The 22119-nt window shown below is 39.8% G+C and overlaps 1 protein-coding gene across 2 annotated transcripts in view; it reads right to left on the bottom strand.

Annotated features, from left to right (window-relative positions):
- The window catches only part of Nr6a1 (nuclear receptor subfamily 6 group A member 1), a 185888-nt gene that overhangs the window by 28934 nt on the left and 134835 nt on the right, over nucleotides 1-22119 (bottom strand). For both annotated transcript variants that reach the window (XM_052182425.1, XM_052182424.1), the window contains exon 4: nucleotides 1688-1930. In XM_052182425.1, coding sequence (XP_052038385.1) covers nucleotides 1688-1930 — 243 coding nt within the window. The remainder of the gene's footprint in view (nucleotides 1-1687; nucleotides 1931-22119) is intronic.

Below are 22119 nucleotides of genomic sequence, written 5' to 3' on the forward strand. Positions count from 1 at the left end.
TCTGACGCCCTGTTTTGGAGTGTCTGAAGATAGCTACAGTGTACTTATATATAATAAATAAATAAACCTTTAAAAAAATATTATTAGCCAAGCAGTGCTGGCACATGTCTTTCATCCCAGCATTTGGGAAGCAGAGGCAGGCAGATTTCTGAGTTTGAGGCCAGCCTGGTCTACATACATAGTGAGTTCCAGGACAGCCAGGACTACACAGAGAAACCCTGTCTCGAAAAACCAAAAAGCAAATCAGGGTGAGGTTAGAAAGACAGACTGGGGCTAGAGAGATGACTCAGTGGTTAAGAGCACTGACTGCTCTTCCAGAGGTCCTGAGTTCAATTCCCAGCAACCGCATGGTGGCTCACAACCATCTGTAATAGGATTCGATGCCCTCATCTGAAGACAGTGACAGTGTACTCATATAAATAAAATCGTAAAAAAAGAAAGAGAGAAAACGAAAGAAAGAAAGAAAGAAAGAAAGAAAGAAAGAAAGAAAGAAAGAAAGAAAGAAAGAAAGAAAGAAAGAAAGAAAGGAAGGAAGGAAGGAAGGAAGGAAGGAAGGAAGGAAGGAAGGAAGGAAGGAAGGAAGGAAGGAGGAAAGAAAGAAAGGAAGAAAGAAGGAAAGACAGACAGACAGACAGGTAGGTTTGTAACTGGTAACTGACCAGGATTTCTGAATGAGACAAGTAATAGTAGGGAAGATAATGGACTTCCAGGTAGAAGAACAAACTTAAGCACACGTGGAATGGCATAACACTTGGCCCTGAGACCTTCCTCTAGCCAGAGAAGTTACAAAGAAAGGCAGGGAACAATCTTGGCAACACCTCTAATGCCCTACTATGGTATTTGTTTAGCATAAGTCAACACGCATATTCTAATATGCAAATAGCTATGCCACACAGGAGATCCTGGAACAGTATTGTGATTAGGCACAGCTCTGCTTAATAACACGTTGTAACTTCAAAATGATTAAATATCATCATAATCTAAGCATTACTAAGCTGCATATGTAAAGTGGGAGTAAGAATCAATAGGATTAGTGAGTGTGAAGAAGATGATGAATGCTAAGTACAGAACAGTTCACAGAGAAGAAGGCATCAGGTCTGCAGTAGCTGGAGTCCGTCCAGTTCTGAGCTGACACGTGGTACTGGGAACTGAAGCAGAGTCCCTTACCAGAGCAGGGTGTGCTCTCTCCAGGCCCCTCCTGGGCATTTCTAAAAACTTTCTAATTGGTTACTTTGCTTTCTCTACTCAATTCTTCAAAGCTTATTAGATTCAGTGTAGTCATGGCATCTCAGGCTAATAGCTCCCAGAAAACTTCTCAATAATAGACCCAGTATCTGGGCATGCTATGGTTTTGTTGTTGCTTTTTCAAGACAGGGTTTCTCTGTATAGCTCTGACTGAACTGGAACTCACTGTAGAAGAGGTTGGTCTCAGACTCAGAGATCTGCCTGCCTCTGCCTCCTGAGTGCTGGAACTAAAGGCTTGCACTGTCTCCACTGCCTGGCTGAGTATGCTGCTTTTAGAACACAAAATGACATCAAGTCCCACTTCATGCCTTTCCAATTAAACGCCTGACATTCCTTGAAAGTTTGTGGAGTATAGAGTGCATGGTGAAAAACTAACTAAAAAGTAAAGTAGTTGCAGATGAGTGAGTGGACAGGGTAGGCAGAGCCCTGAGCACCGACTCACCCTTCCTGTTCATGCCCATCTGGAGACACTTGAGCAGGCGGCAGTACTGGCATCTGTTTCTCTGCTTCCGGGACATGACACAGTTCTTGTCGCGACTGCATCGATACACTCGTTTGTTGCAAATGCTTCTCTTGAAGAAGCCCTTGCAGCCCTCGCAGGAGATGATGCCATAGTGCAAGCCTGTAGCGCGGTCCCCACAGATCAGACATGTTCGTTGTTCAGCTCGGTCATCTGGAACAGAAACTGAACATGTACAAGTCAGCACGGTGAAAACAATGGGGTCACGTTTACAGCTCCTAAAACCTCAGCCCTGCTCTGGGTAAGTCACAAAGACCACAACACAGGAAGTGCCTTCTCCAAATCATCTACCCATTAGCCTTTGGGGAAGAGTTGCATTTGTAGTTCTGTGCTTTTAATCTGGTAGTGCAGTGTTCTTCCTTTGTGTCATTCCTAAATCAGTGTTAAGAAAAATGGACAAACAAGCACTTCACAGTCAAGACCAAAGCTCAAAGTCGACACGGCTGAGGAAGGGTTAAGTTTACCACAAAACATGTATCGGAAACCCTGACTGAGTAAATTTATCCAAAAAAAAAAAAAAAAAAAGATAAAAAAAATAGTCTGGGCAAAGGAATTTATCAGAGAAACAACACATTTGCAGTAGAAAGGTTCAGACTTAAAATAGTCTCTAAGTAGGAGCTGTGACACTCCGAGGGAATTTGCTGATCCCAGTACAGAGTAGACAACATACAAGATGAGCTTTGTTGTGGTATTCAAACCACATGACGCCATGTCCAAAGGGAAAATGACAGAGTATGAAAATCTTTCACTAGTCTAAAACAAAGCAAGCTACACACCAGAAAGGATAATGAGGGAATAAGGCCAGTGAGGTGGCTTGGAGGTCAAAGCACAAGTCTTTGCATGAGTTCAGTCTCCAGAACCCATGGCAGATGGACCAAACCAACTACCAAAAGCTGTCCTTCGTCACCACAAGCACATGACCCTGCCATGCACCTCACACAATAACTTTAACATTTTCAAACTCAAAAATCAATAGACTTGTTAAGAACATTAAAAATGAAAAGCCTTGTGAGTTATCTGTCACTGAAAGTTGCCAGGACCTGAATTCAAAATTTAAAAATATGTTAAATAAAGGAAAGGGGAGTGGAATCGAGCATTTAATCATGTCTTGTTCCCTGTCCCAAGAGTTAAGAGAAGGGAACAAGATGCAAAGGCAGTTTAGAAATTTTAAACTGACCAACCAGGCAGCATACACCAGTTGATATGAGGCCCCCAACACACACAGTAGAGGACTCCCAGGTCTGTGTTCAATCAGAGATGATGCACCTAACTCTCAAGAGACTGGAGGCCCCAGGGAGTTTAGAGGTCAGGTGGGGTGGGGGTGGGGACATCCACATGGAGAAGGGAGGAGGGGGTATGGGGAGGAGGGATGGGATGTGGAACAGTTGGAAGGTGGATGGAGGTGGGGGGAAATATGGAGTGTAAAAAAATAAACAAGTTTAAAAAAAAGAAATTCTAAACTATTGAACTTCATGCTTAGTAGAGAATTATTAGCATTTGGTGAAGAGCTAGATATATACAACATGGTAGGAACAGCTCACCCAAAGGCCCCCTGCACAGGAATCCCAGGGGCAGGATAACTAAGTCTTTAGGCCTCTGGGCTCAAAACTTAGGCTCTGCCACTTGTTAGCTCTGTCTCTGAAAAGAACTGGCAATTTTTGAAGTGTAACTCCCTACGAGCAAGACAAGTGGAGAAGAGGGTGTAACTAGAAGTAACCTTTGCCAGGATGATTTTTAAATGTAGTGCTAGATAGCACTCTTCAATGTGGGTTTACTGAGAGAGAGTCAACACTCCTTTCTAAAGTACCCAAATAACTCACTAAGCTTCATCAAGAAGAGCTCTGGGGAACCATCTGGTGGTTCTCTGGACACACAATACGGACACATAGTAACTATCTAGCTACCCTAATATGGAAAAGTCATATTATGACCATAGCTTTATTCTGAAAAATTCTCTTTTTGTTGACTCAGATGCCATGTAGCTGAGACTGTCTTTGAACTCCCGATCCACTTGTCTACATACATACATACATACATACATACATACATACATAATACATACATACATATGTGCTGGGATTATAAGCATGTGCCACCATGCCGAGCTATTTCCAAAATGTTTCTGGTCATTTATGGTAGCCAACAGTAAGTGACGTAAAACATTGGCCCCAGTTATACACAACATGCAAGAGTGGGGCAAGACTGCTCATGGCAAAAGGCCAGTAGTCATGTCAAAGGATGGCTGCGAAGCAGTGAAAAGCAAGTTTAGGAATTAAGGTAAATGGGACAAAACCACAACTTCTGGAAACAAAAAAGTCCTGCATGTGGCCGTTACACATGTAGTCTTGCAAACCTTAAGAGCAATCTTTTTTTTTTTTAATTGAAAAGGGAAGTAAACATATTTTATGATAAAATTAAAGATTTACATGGAAAATATTTCAGATAAAATAGAAGAGATATATAGAAAAACACGTTAAAATTGACAATTTTCATGGAAAATTAGAGTAAAGTGGTGTACATAAAAACATTGCTAAGTTAATTGAAATATGAAATAGAAACATTTTATGATAGAATTGAAGATTTATGTGGAAAATATTTCTGATAAAATTGTAGAAAAATGTAGAAAAACATGTTAGAATTAAAGATTATCATGGAAAATTTTATATAGATATAATAATGGTAGGCATAAATGTATTCCTAAGTTGATTGAAAGTGGAATTATAAACATTTTCTGATAAACTTGAAGATTCACATGGAAAATATTTCTTATAAAATTGAAGAAATATATAGAAAAACATGATAAAATTAAAGAGTATCATGGAAATTATACAGATAAAATGATAGGCATAAAGATGATTCTAAGTTGATTGAAGGTGGAATTATAAACATTTCCAGATAAAATTGAAGATTTACATGGAAAATATTTCTGGTAAAATTCAAGAAATATATAGACAAATACATTAAAATTGACTATTTCATGAAAAATTTTACATATAAAATGGTAGATATAAAAACTCTAAATTAATTGAAAGTGGAATTAGAAACATTTGTGATAAAATCAAAGATTTACATTGAAAACATTTCTGCTCTGCGGACAAATATTAATACTCAGATGTAGAAATGTCACAGTGAAAAAAGAAAAAGAGAAATAAAACAAACAAACAAAAAACCCCAACAACACTGAAAATGCTAAGGCAGCTGATGAAGTCGCCTAGGAGGCTGTCCCCGGCCACTGCTTTAGAGCAGCACCATGCTGCATTTGCTTGATGAATGTATGTATTCATCTTCACATCATTAACAGCAACAAGAAAGCAAGTGTGGTCATTAATTTGACTAAAAGGATATACATATTGGTTCTTGTTACATCACATCTAACCAAATTTAGTGCCAAGTCCACTCTAGAAAAGGTATATTTTTGGTTTTGGTTCTGGAATTTGAACCTAGGATCTCCCTTGTTTGTTTGTTTATTATAGACAGACTTGCTAAGTTAAACTAAAGGCAAGTCTCAGATATGTAATTTCTGCCTCAGTCTCCCATAAAGTTGAGAAAATATCCTACATCATCAGGTCTAGCTTGTACTCTTTTGAATAAATGTATATGTGGGTAAACAGTATGACTTTGTGAAGTGTTTCAGAATTACAAGTTATAACACACAGCATTGTGATTTTTTTTAAAAAAATAATAAATAGGGGCTGGAGAGAGGGCTCAGAGGTTAAGGGCACTGCTCTTCCAGAGGTCCTGAGTTCAATTCCTAGCAACAACATGGTGGCTCCTAACCATTTATACTGGGATCTGATGCTCTCTTCTGGCATGTAGGCATAAGACTATATAATAAATAAATAAATAAACAAATAAACAAAATCTTAAAACCCCAACTATTTATAGGTTATAATCCATATAAAGACTGATAGAGTGCTGGGAGATAGCTCAGTCAAAACAGTGCCTGTCATATGGCACGACAGCGCAGCTCGCACTCAGACCCTAACACCAACCGTCTGTGAGCCCCAAGACTGCATGCCGGAAAGGAAGGCTGCTGGGACTCAGGCAGTCACTGGCCAACCAGGCAACTGGCCAACCAACAAGCCCTGGCCCCTAGAAGAACAAAATAGACAGAAATAGAGAAAGACTCCAGTGTCACCCTCCAACATCCCCAGGCACCTGTACAAACACACACACACACACACACACACACACACACACACACACACATGTGCTTGCATACACATGTGCACAAGCCCTCACAAACATACACCATGCATATTTACATGTATAAGAGTGTCAGATAACAGTTTGTTAGAAGCAGCAATACATTCAAGAAGATTGCTTTTAATATTTATAGAATTGCTTTAATATTTAAAGAAGATAAACGTAGAAACAAAGACTTTGAAGAGAAGAATGATTAACGCCCCAGTACCATGTGGGCTATGTGGAATAAAATATAATTTGGATTTACTTAATAAATTCAATTGTGCCTTAAAAGTAAAATCAATTAATTTTAAAAGTTATTCTTATGTTTATTATTTTTATGTTTTTAAAAAAGTGACTCACAGGGTGGAGAGATGGCTAAGATGGTTAAGATGGTTAAGAGCACTGACTGCTCTTCCAGAGGTTCTGAGTTTAATCCCAAGCAACCACATGGTGGCTCACAACCATCTGTAATGGGATCTAATGCCCTCTTCTGGTGTGTCTGAAGACACCGACAGTATACTCAAATAAGAATTTAAACAAACAAACAAACAATACAAATAAACAAATCTTTAAAAAAACAAAAGTAACTCTCAGAAAACTCTCAAAAAACTAATGTGATTTGCTCGGGGCAAGCCAGAGAGCTATGTGAGCTTGGACGGCACCTCTTTCTCAAGGTAGATCAAGGCCTTCCTGTGATGCCAGCCGCCTGTCCTGAGGTGAGGGAAGGAAAGGATGGGGCCTGTGATAAGCATGGCAAGACATGCATTTGTCTTATTTATTCAAAAACAAACTTCAGCAGTGATAAAAAATGTGAAAAAAAAAAAAACCCTAACTACATACTGTCCTACCAACCAATAAATAGGAGTCCAAATAAGAAAACACTCACTTATAATTTGGCTAGGTACAGGCTAAAGCCTGTCACACAAACACCCCTGACTCTCATTCTTTACTAAGCCCTGCTGTTACTAAATACCATCCCAATCCCTAAGGACATTTTACCCATTTCATAGGCTTAGGTTACACAAATTACAACTTGGAAACTGATTTTTATCAAAACCTGTTATTCAAGCCGTGATGAAGGCCAGATTTAGAAAACAGTACAGCTGTTCACTTGACCAAAATTATACTAAGACCCAAAACAATGTGAACGTGCCTGACTAAAGGTTTGTTAAAGCAAAAGGAATCTGTTTTACCTAAATTACCAGTTTGAACTTCTAGATCTGCTGCACGTTTTCTGGACTGAATCCAGCCAGTTTCCTAGGTTGCCATCATCTAAAATGAAAGCTTCAAGGTGGGGTGACAGAATTGAAACTCAAATTCTCATTTAGAAGTAGGGCTTCGCCTCTGTTTGCATACCACTCCTCTGCTTACTACTGTTAAGATCAATCTCAAGAGGCCACTTACTGAGCTCTTCAGGAGACCTTTCCAAAACCTCCCCTCACCTAAATGAAAACAAGCAAGCCTCCCATAAAACAGGTGTGGGCTGGCTGACAGTAGTTAAGTGCCAGTGCTGGGGGAGGGGCCTCAGCAGCTGACTACAGCTCACAACAGGTTACCATGGAGTACAAGAAACTGATGGTTGCTAACATAAGGAAATGATACATGCTTAAGGAGATGGAATGCTAATTATCCTAAATCTGCTCACTACACATTCTATACATGTGTGGAATTATCACACTATACCCCATAAATATGCAAATTTTTAAAGATTTTTTTTTGAGATAGGGTTTTGCTATGTAGCCCAGGCTGGCCCCAAATTTGTTGCTTGGGTCACCGGCATGCATCACAATGAACAGATCAAAAAATATGCATGGACTGAACATTTGGAACTTGTTTTTAATGACTGATAAACAGAAAATGGAGAAAAGGCAAAAGGAAAGCTGACGGATGTTATTAACTACTTAGACCTAAAAGTAAAAGTGAAATGAGTCACAGATTACAACTGGCTGAAGCTACAATAATCCAAACAGAAGGTGACCCATTTACTCAAACTCCCAAATGAAAACAGAGGCAAGCAAAATTTAGATTATAGTCCCTGCTTCCCTCCTGTACTCTGTGTGCTAGCGTCTTTGAGTCCAGAGTCAGATGTCTAGGTGTGAAGACACGATTTTCATGTTTATCTAAATTTAGATTTTCCAGTTGAGAAAAGGCCTTGTAAATCTGCTGTTTGTTCTACTTGGATTTTCATTGAGAATTTTAAGGATTTTTTGTTCACCTACATTATTAAAAAATATTGAATCTGATGAAAAAACATAAAATTATCTTTAAAAAAGACGTACTGATATTTTATCAATTTATAACTTGAGCACATACACTCATTTGAAGTCAGAAATATAAAGGAAACATCGATTCACTATTAAACAATTAGCTTCTTGATTCTAAACATCTTAAATGTATTCACTGAGTCAACTCTTCAGAGGGCAGAGAGCAGTGATAGTGTGAGATGGAAGAAGGAAGGAGTTACCCTGAGTAGCACAGGGACAGAGCCTTGGGAGTCGAGGGTGCCATGGGGATTTCAGTCAGAGGACACAGCACAGACAGCTGCAGTGTACGAGTTAGCTGTTTGAGGAGTATGAAGATGAGGAGGTGGGCTAAGAACACTAAACTGTGATTCAAATCAGCCTGGAAAGTCCTGTAGGGAGACTGGATGGACAGACAGTGGCTTCTGTAGCACCTGCCTTCTGAGTTGTCTGTTTACACCAGGCTTCCGTTCTTTGAGAACTGAACTGGACATTGCTTCCTTGTAAGACACTTGGTTTACATTGTAGACAAGTGTATAGAGACAGTTAAGGTTACTGCTTCTTGGACTGAAAAAGGATACTTATTGAAGTTGATCCATTGAAATTCTCTGGCCCTGAGATTTTGAACTGTAGACAGTTAGCATCTTATAAGACTGGGTCTGTTTTAGAAGACCATGCTTGGCTATGTAGAAGTGATGATGATCACAGACAGGGAGTAAAGTAAGGCAAAGGTGCTAGGCCACATTGCCTGAGAGCCTGAGGGCGGCTATACCTATATCTAGAGGTCAAAAAGAATACAGAGAGACAGAGAAATGTGTACTTTATCAGGAAGGGAAAACACAATATTGGGGGAATAATACAATATTGGGGGAATCACAGAAAAAAAAAGAGTTGTACAAAATAAGGGGTAGCACAGGGAAACTAGACAGAGCAAGCCAAGGGACAATTGGAAATGGTGTTAGATCTGGAGGGTAGACACTCATGGTGATTAAGCTGAGCATGGTGGCCCATGCCTTTAATCCCAGCACGTCGAAGGCAGATGCAGGTGTATCTCCGTGAGTTCCAGGCCACCCTGGTCTACCGAGTGAGTTCCAGACCAGCCAAAGCTACCTACACAGAGAAACCCTGACTTACAAACAAACAAACAAACAAACAAACAAACAAAACATATAGTATGAAGATTTCAAGTTAGAACAAGGAAGAGTTCAGTGATGGTCAAAGTTGTGGTCTAATGTGAAGTATTGAGAGTCTCATATACAAAATTATAATAGCATTCACCACTTTCTAAAAGCAAGGTATGGACAAACCCGAGACGTAGGATGTAATAGGAAGAGGACTATGGACATTACACGAGTGGCAGTCTTTTCTGGGGATGAGTTGCTCCCTAAGCCCTAAGCATTAGACAGTGTAAACACTATAGGCAGTTGTTTCCCCAAGGAATAGGCACAAGAAAGCACCAAAGTTGGGTCCAAAGGATACTGATAGTATTGTTCTGGCATGAGACAGGCCAAATACAGGATATGAAACCTAATGGGCTTTGCAATTTACTTGTTTGTAGTTCTGAAATGTTTACAGCCACAAACAATGCCAAAATTTCTGGATTCCCCAATTCACAGGTAATACATCTACACAATAAAAAGAACAAATAGAAAACCTTGCCCATCTGAAGAGCATCGTGGAAGCTGCAATTTCTCTTGAGCTGGTAGAATTTCAGCTCCTTGGTGCTTAAAGGGCACCAGAGGGTCATTTCCTCCAATCTAAGTAATAAATGCTGGCATACAAATCTAAATGAAGTACTATTACTTTATCATTACAGCTCTAACTAAACACAGACATGCATTATTTGCATTCTCATGTTGCTGCCAAGGTCTGACCATCTGAGCTCAATCCCAGGGATCCACACAGTCAGTAGAAGAAGAGAACCAACTCCCACACGCTGTCCTCTGACTTCTACCCCAGTGGCACATGCACACCCACACAAACAATATGTTAAAAGACTTTAAGTGACTGGTGAACTACACATTTAGGGAGTGTTGAAGTGGTGATGCTAGTTCCACAGTATGGACTCAGGGACTCAAGAGACTCAGCCTTTAGCTCTCACAGAGCAGTCAAATCGAAGACAAAAATATGTGACAGTGTGCTCATGTTTAAACAGCTCCTTGTGAGCTCGATGATGAATGCAAGCAGACTCCAAGATTTATTCTTGTGATATGGAAAAAGTTATAAAAGCTCTTTTTGGTAAATAGGATGAGAATGTTAAAAACAAAACAAAAAAATGTGGCTACATGCAGGATTTATTAAGTCAAATCTGGTCAGAATTCTAAAGAAAGTGGCAGTGATGGTTAATCTTGAGTGTCGATTATGTACAGCAGACCTTTCTGCATGTGTGCTGACGTTTTTTCCAGAGAAGATTAGCCAAGGTAATGGTACATCCTAAATATGGGCAATACTATCCTACCAGCTGGGGAATCCAGATGGAATAGAAGGGAAATGGAGAGAGCACCAGATGGACAGACATCCTCTTTCCTAGATGCCATGTGAACTACTGTGCTCTGCCGCAGCCTTCCTGAAGGACATACTACAGCTGAAACTGTGGGCTAGAACAAATCCTCCCTCCGTCAAGCTGGAGGTCATGCTCTTGCTCACAGTAACTCCAAAGTCTTACGACACACTCCTTTTAGTGACGTAGCGTGGCAACTGCATTCTACGACATTCCTAAAGCATGTGGCTTCACTTAAAGCAGATCTCAGGAGGGACCTAGCTCTGGGCACAGATCCACAAGCTCTGTCCTGGCCCACTCATTTGTTACCTGGAGTTCTCATAAACTGTGTGCTTTTAAACAAAATCATATTTCATTTGTTTATTTTATGTATATTTGTACCTGCTTGTGTGGCGGTCAGAAGATGATTTTGGGGAGTCAGCCCTCCTTTCACAATGTGGATCTGGAGGACTGAACTCGGGTTATACAGCTTGGCATCAGATGCCTTTACCCACTGAACTATCTTGCCAAACGGTGTGCTTTCACTTAAAGATAGAAACTACACTGTTCATTAATTCAACTGGTATTTTCTGGTGATCACTTTGTGTTTACTTTGGGGCTAAGTATTAGGGGTACAGAAAAAAATCCCTCTATGTCCCGTGATACATTCTCGTTGAAGCAAATAGTTCTAAACATTTAAAAGTGTAGCAAAGTACTAGAAGCATAATGATAGCAACACAGGACACAGAAGGTATGCTGGCCGATAAGGACTAAGCCACAGCAGTGGAAAGCAGCATGAGAGACAGTGAGTGTCTCCCAGGCTGGAGATGTGGTAAAGTCTCCTAAGCAGGAGAACATAAGCAAACATATGACAATTGTGGTGGTTTGAATAAGAACGCCCCCCCATAAGCTCATGTATTTGAATGCTGTGACCAGTGAATGGAATTGTTTGAAAAAAACTACAAGCTATAGAGTAGGTGTGGCCCTGTTAGAGGAAGTGGGTCACATTGAGGTTTTTTTCTTTTTTAAAGATTTATTTATTTATTATATGTAAGTACATTGTAGCTGTCTTCAACACTCCAGAAGAGGGCATCAGATCCCATTACAGATGGTTGTGAGCCACCATGTGGTTGCTGGGAATTGAACTCAGGACCTTTGGAAGAGCAGTCGGTGCTCTTAACCACTGAGCCATCTCTCCAGCCCCACATTGAGGTTTTAACAATTCATGGCAGGCTCTGTCCGTCCGTCCGTTAGTCAGTCCATCTGTCTGTCTGCCATGGACCAGGATTTAGCTCTCAGCTACTGCTTCAGCATCACACTCCCTTCCATGATGACAAAGGACTATGCCTCTGAAACTGGAAGCAAGATCCCTAATTTAATTAATGCTTCCTATTTTTTATGAGTTGTCTTGGACTAGAACAGTGACTAAGACAACAATATAAAGATACTTGGTAGTGTTTGCAGCATAAGTTAGTTTGTGACAGGATCTCATGTCCCTGATCTCTAACTCCCACATATTGTTAAGGATGACTTGAACCAGTTCTTCTGCCTTTAAGCACTAAGGTCATCACATCCAGTTAACAGTACGCTAGAGATTAAATCCAGGGCTTCCGACATGCTAGGTGAGCAAGCAGTCTACCAACAGTTACATCTCCAGTTCCCCTCAAAGGTTCATCACTTCAAGAGATGCACCTGGGATTTAGGAAGAGTGTATGATAGTCTCACCACTGTGATAAACTGCCAGGTACTTTGGTGGGAGAAGCCCACATTAAGAGGCTCTAAGGAGTTATTCTCTGCACAGAGTTCATCTGTCCTGGGAGAATGCTCTACACAGAAATGATGGAGGACTATTGTGTCCAGCCACAACTCCAAGTGATAAAGAGAAAATGCAGTCTTTATAATTATCTAGTTTTTTTCACTAGTTAAAAATCTCTTTTCTTTTTTTTTGGGGGGGGGGGCGGGAAGCAATGCTTGCTTTGCTGAAATCTTTGTATTCTTATTTGTGAGAGTTGATCTAGTAACTAAAGTATCAAAGTTCTTTTGCATAGAGACTTCACGGTTCTTTTGGTTTAAATTTCATTTTATAGTCCATACTCAGTAAAAATGAGATTTGCAAAAATAGAGAAGGAGAGGGGCATACTGATCTAAGATTACAGATCTGTGCACCACTGTCACCACCACAGTCAAGCTACAGGATAGTTTCCTTAACTGCAAACCCTCCTTCATGGTCTTCCGTGCCACTTACACAGCCACTCTGCTCTCAGTCCCTACAGTCCCTGATCTGTTCTGCTATTCTGGAGAACATCATGCAGATACAAACTTTTTTTTTTCCAAAAAATATACATGAGTTAATAGTTTATCTTTTTTATTTTTTTTAATTTTTTTATTCGATATAATTTATTTACATTTCAAATGATTTCCCTTTTCTAGCCCCCCCACTCCCCGAAAGTCCCATAAGCCCCCTTCTCTTCCCCTGTCCTCCCACCCACCCCTTCCCACTTCCCCGTTCTGGTTTTGCCGAATACTGTTTCACTGTCTTTTTTTATTTTTTAAAAATAGTTTTTATTTTTATTTTGCAATGTGCTGTATCAAATCCAGAGACAAATGCATATCTCTAAAACCAGGGTTTGTTTGTTTTTCATAGCTGAGCAGTATTTCATCACGTTTGTTGAGGTATTTTTTTTTTAAAAAGACCTATTTATTTTATGTATGTGAGTATACTGTCCTGGTCTTCGGATACACCAGAATAGGGCATTGGATCCCATTACAGATAGTTATAAGCCACCATGTGGTTGCTGAGAACTGAAATCAGGACTTCTGGAAGAGCAGTCAGTGTTCTTAACCACTGAGTCCTCTCTCCAGCCCACAAACAATGTTTTTTGTTTTGTTTTGTTTTTAACAATTATTTATTTTATATATGTGAGTACATTGTTGCTGTCTTTAGACACCAGAAGAGGGCATCAGCTCTCATTGCAGATGGCTGTGAGTCACCATGTGGTTGCTGGGAATTGAACTCAGGACCTCTGGAAGAACAGTCAGTACTCAGGACCTCTGGAAGAACAGTCAGTGCTTAACTGCTGAGCCATCTTTCCAGCCCACAAACAATGTTTTAAAAAACAGATTTATTTCTTATCTTATGTATACAAGAGTTTGCCTCAATATATGTAAATGGACCATGTGCATACCTGGGTGCCCTTGAAAGTCAGAAGAGAGGGTCAGATTCCCTTGAGTTTGGGGTGGTTGTAAACTTGCCATGTGGGTGCTGGGAACCAAATGCTGTTCCTCTACAGGAGCAGCAAGTACTCTTAATCATTGAGCCCATTCATCTCTTGTCCCTGAACAGGATTTCTTAATTAAAAGTTAAGTGACAGATGGAAAGGGGATTCAACTTCTTAGTTACTGAAGTGACCTGTTCATACCTCACACCATGTTGCTCAACCCTCTCCTTAATAGTCGAGAGAACCTCTCTGAGACCTATTCCAAGTCTACAGTCCTTTGTGAGATCTTAAAATGATAGGCAACTGAACTAGTGTATTTGATAGTCTTTGGTAATCCTTGTCACAGACTAACCTGCTTTGGAATGTGGGTAGAGAGAAAGGATTATACCTAGTGAGGGAGTGGGAGACGTGTAGAATTAAGTGAGGCCAGAGAATTAGGCTGCAGCTTAATCACAGCTTTCATTTTATGTTCTGGAAGTAGTGATTAGAACGTTTCAGCAAAAGCATTCAAAGATCCCTTTGATGATACTGTAGAGCGGACTGGAGGATGAACTCCAGGGAACTCATGAGGAGACACACAGTAGGTGACAAAGCCAGCTCAAGCTGGGTGGTTAGAGGATGCTGTGTGGATATTTGAGATCTATTTTGGTGAGAGAATTGGCAGAGCTAGGTGATGGAATTAAGGAAATAAGGGATGACTCCCAGGTTTTAGTTTTAAACAATTAAAGGATTTTGATCTTTTACCAAGATAAGGGGAGATCACTCAGGAAACAGGTTGACATGAGGTATAGAAACAGAGTCTACTATTCTGTTTGACACTGATAAGCTTTTGGTACCCATCAGAAACTAAAAATTAACACAGTTTAGACACAAAACTCTGAAGCTCAAGGAAGGTTCCTGCTTAAAGATAAACTTTGTGTAGCAGTTCCAATATAGACGAATGACCAAAGTCAGCGAAAGAGAAAAGGACTACCTCCTCCAGGAACATACCGACATTTACAAGTCTCAAAAGATACTGAGCAACTGTGGGTCTGAAATGTTTTAATCAGGGGAGTATAGCTCACTTGGCAGATGCTTGTTTAGCATGATAGCTTAGGTTCTATCCCCAGCATCACATGTAACTGAGATGACAGTTTCAGCTCTCAAGAGGCAGAGGAAAGAGGATTCTAACTGCAAGGTAACTCCTCTCTGTAGGGATCTGAGGCCAGCTTGGGCTACCATATCCTATCTTGAGTGGGGGGAGGTATTGGGAAGACTTGTGTACTTGAAGTCAAGGGGAAAGGTACCTCAAAAGGGAGAGACAATTCAAATATCAATTACTCGTATTTGGAGAACAGAAATTCAAGACCAGCCTGGGCTACAGGGTAAAATCAAGACAAATTTGTACAATGTAGTAAAAATTTGTGTCAAAGTAAAAAAGTAAAAAATAGGACTGAAGATATAGCAGCTCTGTAGAGAACACTTGTCTAGCATGTTCAAGGCCCTGGATTCAAACAAAAACAAATACCAGGCAGAGGGGAGATTCAGATTTGGCCATTTTCTTTCATCTACTAGCAAAAAGTGTATCTACGAGCTTTCACAGTATCAGACCACAAGGATAGACACAGGAGTGATCAAATTAGTGCACAATATATTAATGGTTTCAATTGAAGCTATATAGAAATTCAAAGGGCCTTAAATCTCATGTTGCTGTCTTAAAGCTCATGGCAACTTCAGAAAATTTCCGATTTCTGCAAAAAGCTATCAATTCACTAGGAAGGAAGGTTAGTATACAAAATACATTAATCCAGAAGAGCTGCCCAAGCATTGTAAGTACACAGATCTCCTTTGTTTAACTGTTTATTTACTTACTTATTCAGAGACAGAGTCTTATAATGTAGCCTTGGCTGGCCTGTACCACATAGACCAGGGATGGCCTGGAATTCATTGAAATCCACCTGCCTCTGCCTCCCAAGTGCTAGGATTAAGAGCATAAACCACTACCACTGTAGGTAGAGTACTCTTTCTTTTTTCTTTTTCTTTTTTCTTTTTTTAAGATTTATTTATTTACTTATTATATGTAAGTACACTATAGCGTCTTCAGACACCCCAGAAGAGGGGGCGTCAGATCTCATTACAGATGGTTGTGAACACCATATAGTGGCTGGGATTTGAACTCAGGACCTTCTGAAGAGCAGTCAGTACTCTTAACCGCTGAGCTACCTCTCCTGCCCCATTCTTTTTTTCTTTTTTGGTTTTCCAAGAAAGGGTTTCTCTGCATAGCTCCAGCTGTTCAGGAGCTTGCTCTATAGACCAGGCTGTCCCGGAGCTGCCTCTCAGAGCTAGGAATAAAGGTGTGCGCCACCACTGTCCAGGTAGGTGTGTGTGTTGCTTTTTCTTAATAAAAAAAACAAAAATAAACAAACAAACCTCAGTAGCCAAATGAACCCAGTGTCTGATGATGGGAGCACAAGATCTTTTTTTTTTTTTTTTGATTTGGTGTTTTTGTGACAGGGTTTCTCTGGGTAGCCCTGGCTGTCCTGGAACTCACTTTGTACACCAGGCTGGCTTTGAACTCAGAAATCCACCTGCCTCTGCCTCCCAAGTGCTGGGATTACAGGCGTATAATAATACCTGAACAAAATACAACTAGATTTATTGATTCACATCTTTATAGCATACAACAAGTCTTTTATGAATAGTCTCTTGTTTTACATCGACTCCACTAAGTACAGTTTAATCTTTCTTATTGGGTGTGTAGTATTTAAGAGTCTCAGTTTCAGTCTAAGTTGCATGGTAGTGGTGCTGGCGGCTCGCGCCTTTAATACCAGCACTCAGCAGAGGCTGGCGGAGTTCCAAATTTTCTTTCTCCTCTACACAACATAAAAGGTTCTAGCAGAGAAAAAGCTCAAGGAGTTTGCAGATATTCACTCAATTTTCACTAGGACAGCACTTGGTCTGGAAAGTGCTCTGCAGCTTGCCTCACAGGTCCTACAACATTTCAAGGCTGCATTTCTACAGCACTGATAATTGTCTTCTGAACTGAAGCAGTTGCTGGAGACTTTTCCCTTAAGGTATAAACAGCATGAGCCACAGGCTTACCTAAGAACTCTCTTTCCTAATCTTCCTAAATTTGCTACTCTTTGAAAAATCATGCCCATTTCAAGCTATATTAAACACCACACAGGTACTCTCACAGAGGCTCTCTATTTAGTGTCCCTAGCAGTTTGCCTAGGATAGGTATTACTGTCCCCTATTGTATATAAATGAAACTGTGGCCCATACACCCAAATGATTTGGCTAAGTAACAGAATCAGGCTGATGAAATTCACTCCCCAGTTCTAGAGAAAGCCAGAAGCAAGGTACTAGATGTAGTGCAGTGTGAGCCATCCAGGCAGCAGGGGCTAGCCTTTACCACAGAAACCAAGGGATCCACTGAGAGGTAACAGAAATAGCAGCAGTTTGAGGGCTTGTTTTGATGGCTTAAAAATCCAAAAGAATTAGAGACATCAGCCTCATCTCTCCCCGTTTCTCCCTCTAATGAATGAAAGGTCCTTGGATCATAGTGTGAACATCAAGACCTTGTTAGAGTAAGCAATTCGCTTTATATTTTTCAGAATTTTCAAAATATGTAAAACAGTGGGCATTGGGAATATCCTCAAATTCTCAACCCTGACATATAGGCAACTTTTTCATAAATATCATGTTCTTATCCAAGCTTTAGAAAAATAATTTTGTACTACTAAAAAAATATTTGAGATGTGAATGTTTTTCGGTTGCTTCGGCAAACTACTGAGGCATGTTGAAAGAAGAATCTTGCAAAAAAATTTTTTTTAATTCCTTGGATTAAAAAGAAATCTCAGTAGCAAGGTGACACAAGAATGATCTTTAAAAAATTTTGGTGGTGGAGGGATTGTTGGGCCTCATACTAGTCCCTCTATATTCTTTTTTTTCTCCCACCTCTAAATCAAACATGATCACAGCGATGTCTGTGTGTGAAAATGACAAAAGCCCAATTCCCAACCCCACCTTGAACCCTGAAGACTTTTATGACTTTTCCTTCACTAGACCTTCCCCTAATACATATTAAAGACCACACTGTTCAAAGAGATTTCATATCCCATTTTAATACAAATGTACATGGTAAGTAAACCTCCAAGTTTTTTGTTAAATATATTCTTTTATTTAAGCTTTGGTGCATAGTTACAATGTATCTGAGAAGGAGAAAAATATGCTACCAGGCAGGCTCTAGTTGCAGTAATTAAATCAGAGTTTCTTTTCATAGATTTTTCTTCAACAAAGGGATATGGACGAAAGGATGTTAAAGATATGTATCCAAAAGATCCATGAAATGCCTAAGTATTTGCCCCAATTGTTCAAAATAAGTCAGATCTCATTTCAAGCTTAAATAAACTGAACTTGTTGCTAATTTCAAATGCAGGTTCCCTCTCTCCCCTTTCTGATTCCATTTGTATGTCTGCAAGCCACATTATGGACCCCAGCTGTTTGATTCATGTATTCCTGTAAGATTTCAAGGGAGAAGAATTAGAGGCTATTTTTAATTCCATTTTCTCAGTTCTTCCAAGCAACTGTCACCTATACTTTGAAGGGTTTGAGGAAAGAGACAGCAACTATTCTTTTGGCATCACTCGTTTAACTGCTAAAAATAGTTTGCATAATAAAATAGCCACTGAAGTAACCCCTTGGTCCTCTGGGAAAAGATGCAACAAAATAGGGACCTTACAGTTGGACTTGGGAAAAGAAGCTTGGCGGATGAAAATCTTCACTGGAGCAAAGGGTTTTTAAGAAACTCTTTAAATCTTTAAAACTAGAATTTAATTGGCAGAACTGCTTACTTTTCCCAACTTGGGCATTTTTGTCTAACATTTGTATAATACACTAAAATATCCCATGATTTTATAGCATCAGTGCCAGTGTGTTTTAAGATGAATCTTATGATCTTTGTACATTTCTTAGACTACAAATCTGGGTCCAAATAATCTCCAACTTCAGTACTAAGAGCATCTGTATAGTTCAACTCACGTTTCAAGAGCCAATACCAGCTGTTGGGGGAGGGATTTCACACGTGCTACACAAATCCCAACTCAATCTCGTTGTCACCCCCTCCACCCCATTCTCTCATTGATGGAAAACCATTAAGTAAAGCAAATGTTGGAAGAAAAATGGGTGGAAAGGAAGACAAAATAGTAATTCCAAATCCTTAGAGTTTAGACACATACAACCTCCTCCAAACTGCTCATCCTTTCCAGTGCCACGCAGTGTCCGCATGAGGACAAAAGGCATTTAAACTCTTAAACTCGCTCTGTAGTGAATTCTAACAGGAGTTGCCTAGCTCTACAAGTTGGAGAACGGGAACATCCCCAAATGTTGAAAGTCACTTATTTCACTTATTTTCCTCTTTTAAGGAGCAATCTAGTTTTCACAGGAAATTCATTTTGCAGCACTGTTTTGGTTTTAGGTGGCTTTCGTGCTAGCCAGCCAGGCTGTTCACAAGAGCTGCATCTATCTTGTGTGCACAATAGCCTCTCTCGCGGCTCTCTCTTCCTCGGTTATTGATCCTTACAGACGCTCCAAGACCCTTCCCCCACCTTTCTCCAAATCCCAACCCCCATTCTGAAAGATAGCTTAAGAAATAAGACTTCCTGCCTAGCGACTGGCAGGACTGAAAGACCAGATTGTATGACTCCACAGATCAGGCCTGCCACGAAGAAGGCTTGAATAGAGTTAACCCTCTGTGAACTAAAACAAAACATTTGCATGCCCAGCTGCGACAAAGGTTAATTTAAATGGACAAGGGCCCAATATCTAAAACCAGGCCACCTTTTTTTTTTTTTACAGTAGCATTTTCACTGACTTTTGTAGCAGTCAATTTTGCCTTTTAAGCTTCCAAAGACCTCATTCAGCTGTGATAATTTTGTTTTCTGGCATTTGGCATGAGAATTAGAGTGAAACAATACACTTTCTTGTTTTGTCTGTGCTCCTCTTTTACTGCCCTAAGTTATTTTCTGCCACTTAATGGCTAAGAAAAACTGAAGTTTTAGAACTTAATAAAATATAACTTTGGGAGAATTTTTCAGGCATCAGGAATTAGTAGACTGCACACCTCTAGGAGATTCAAATTGACTAGGGGAAAAAAATCTCTCAAGCCCTAAATTTTTCACAACTGTCACTTCCAAATTCATGTACCCACTGCTGTCCCTAACTCAAATTCATGTAAACACCTCTGCCTATCCCTAACATATCCAATGACTCACAAGAAAATCTTAGTTCTTAAACTATTCCTTTCTATAGAATATATTGAACAATTTCAAGAGCAATTAATAAAGAATTACTGTGTATATTAAGAGGGAAAAAAGCTATTTATGATAAAACTACGGATCTTAGACATAATTCATAATTTCTGCATGCCTTTGTTTCTACTAACTTACAGAACCCAGAGCAGCAATCCTGGCATGGTATGTCTGTAAGGAGGGAGCGCACTGCTCTGAGTAGATGCGATCTTCCTGGTTCATGCACCCCCCCTCCCCACCCCACCCCCCAGTGCTCACAAACCTACAAAGCTGCTTGTGACAGATGTTAGCCATGCTGAGAGGGCCAGGACGCTAGCGAGGACGCGCTCATGAGGTACTGCCAGTACTAGAAATTTATCAATTGCTTCAAAGACTTAAGAGCTCTTTTTTGCTTGATAATGTCTGTCAATAAGGAATCAAACTATTAGATTCTACATTATCAACACAGCATTATTAATGCTAAAACTCACTTTTACACTGTTTGATAGCTGTATTTTTCTTTCCTGGCCCAAAAAATAATGTGGGATTCTAGAGTTTCTCACATAAGCAGTTTATTCCATATAGACAAGTTATAACAATATCTAGTCAGTGTCATTTACAATCACACAGGGAAAAAAAACCTAACTCTACTCACTTAGAAACACTTAAAAAGAAATTAGTAATGGCTTAGTCTTATACTCCAAGCCAGAAAGCTTTAAGTCCTGTAAGAGGATGAGGATACCTTATCAATGGCCTCTCGACCCCCGATCCTATCTATAATTAACAGTACTAAATAAGGTTTTGGCAGATTGTAAACTGGATTAAAGATTTTAAAATATACACAAATTCTGTCAAGAGGTAAAACCCACAATATTTAAAGATAAAATTTACTGTGTACTGAAATATGAAGCTTAAGATTTTTTCAAATCAATATTAAATTCAAATTTATCACCCCTCCCTTTCCTGCTCTTTCTACAACCAATTAATCCACCATTTTCCCATAGCTTCTTTTCTGTATTTCACAACATTTACAGGCAGTTCCTATAAGAAAACTTGCCTGAATTCTACCAAGATACAAGAAAAACAAACAAACAAATAAAAACCAAAACAAAACGCAGTTGTGTGTGACTCGATCGCATCTAAACCTTGCAGGAATGTTTGTAAGCTCTCTGGTCCCAGAGTTGAACGGTCAGTTCCCTTACCTTCCCATGTCTCCATCTCATGCTTCTCCGAGCCTGCTGAGAAGTTCCGCGGGAGCCATGAAGAAGCTGAGATCACAGGGTAAACTCCGCTTGGGGACCACCCTTCCCACACTTGCTCAGTGTCTTTCTCTAAGCCGAACTACGACCGTCTTCCTCACAGGTCAGTTTACAAGCCGGTCATGTGATTACAAAGTTCAGGCTCTAAGGTCACAGTGTGCATGGAGTTCGTTTATTACCAAAGGTTATCTGAGTGGAACTGATAGACCTATTTTCCTCAGTTAACAATACTGCCCCACACGCTTTCCTGAGAACGAATACAGGAACATTTGAAGTGAAATGCTCCTTTAGTTTGAAGCAGATCCTAAAAAAAACAACACAAAACACAACAAAAACTAAAGACATTTCTGAAGAACTCAATTTAAAAGGGTTCTACTGTGTAGGGCTTTTCTTTTTTTCTTTTTCACCCTAAGTCCTGTGTTACATTATGTTTTTAAACCCTGGATTAAAACACTTAGTGTTAAAAGCTTTGACAATTTGGGCAAAACAATTCAGAGCAAGCATAAAGGGCTTGTTTTTTTTTTGTTTTTTTTTTTTTTTTAAGAGTTCTGTTTTTTGTCATTATAATAAATAACGACAGGCAAATTCTTTTGCTGAGCTCGGGGCAGGATCCCCTTTACCTTTCAGGCTCTGGCTGGGTGGATTCGGGACGATACATACTTGAAAGAATGTGGAAAAGGAAACTAGGACTTCAAGATCCT

Source organism: Apodemus sylvaticus, chromosome 5 (assembly GCF_947179515.1).
Source record: "Apodemus sylvaticus chromosome 5, mApoSyl1.1, whole genome shotgun sequence".
NCBI lineage: Eukaryota > Metazoa > Chordata > Mammalia > Rodentia > Muridae > Apodemus > Apodemus sylvaticus.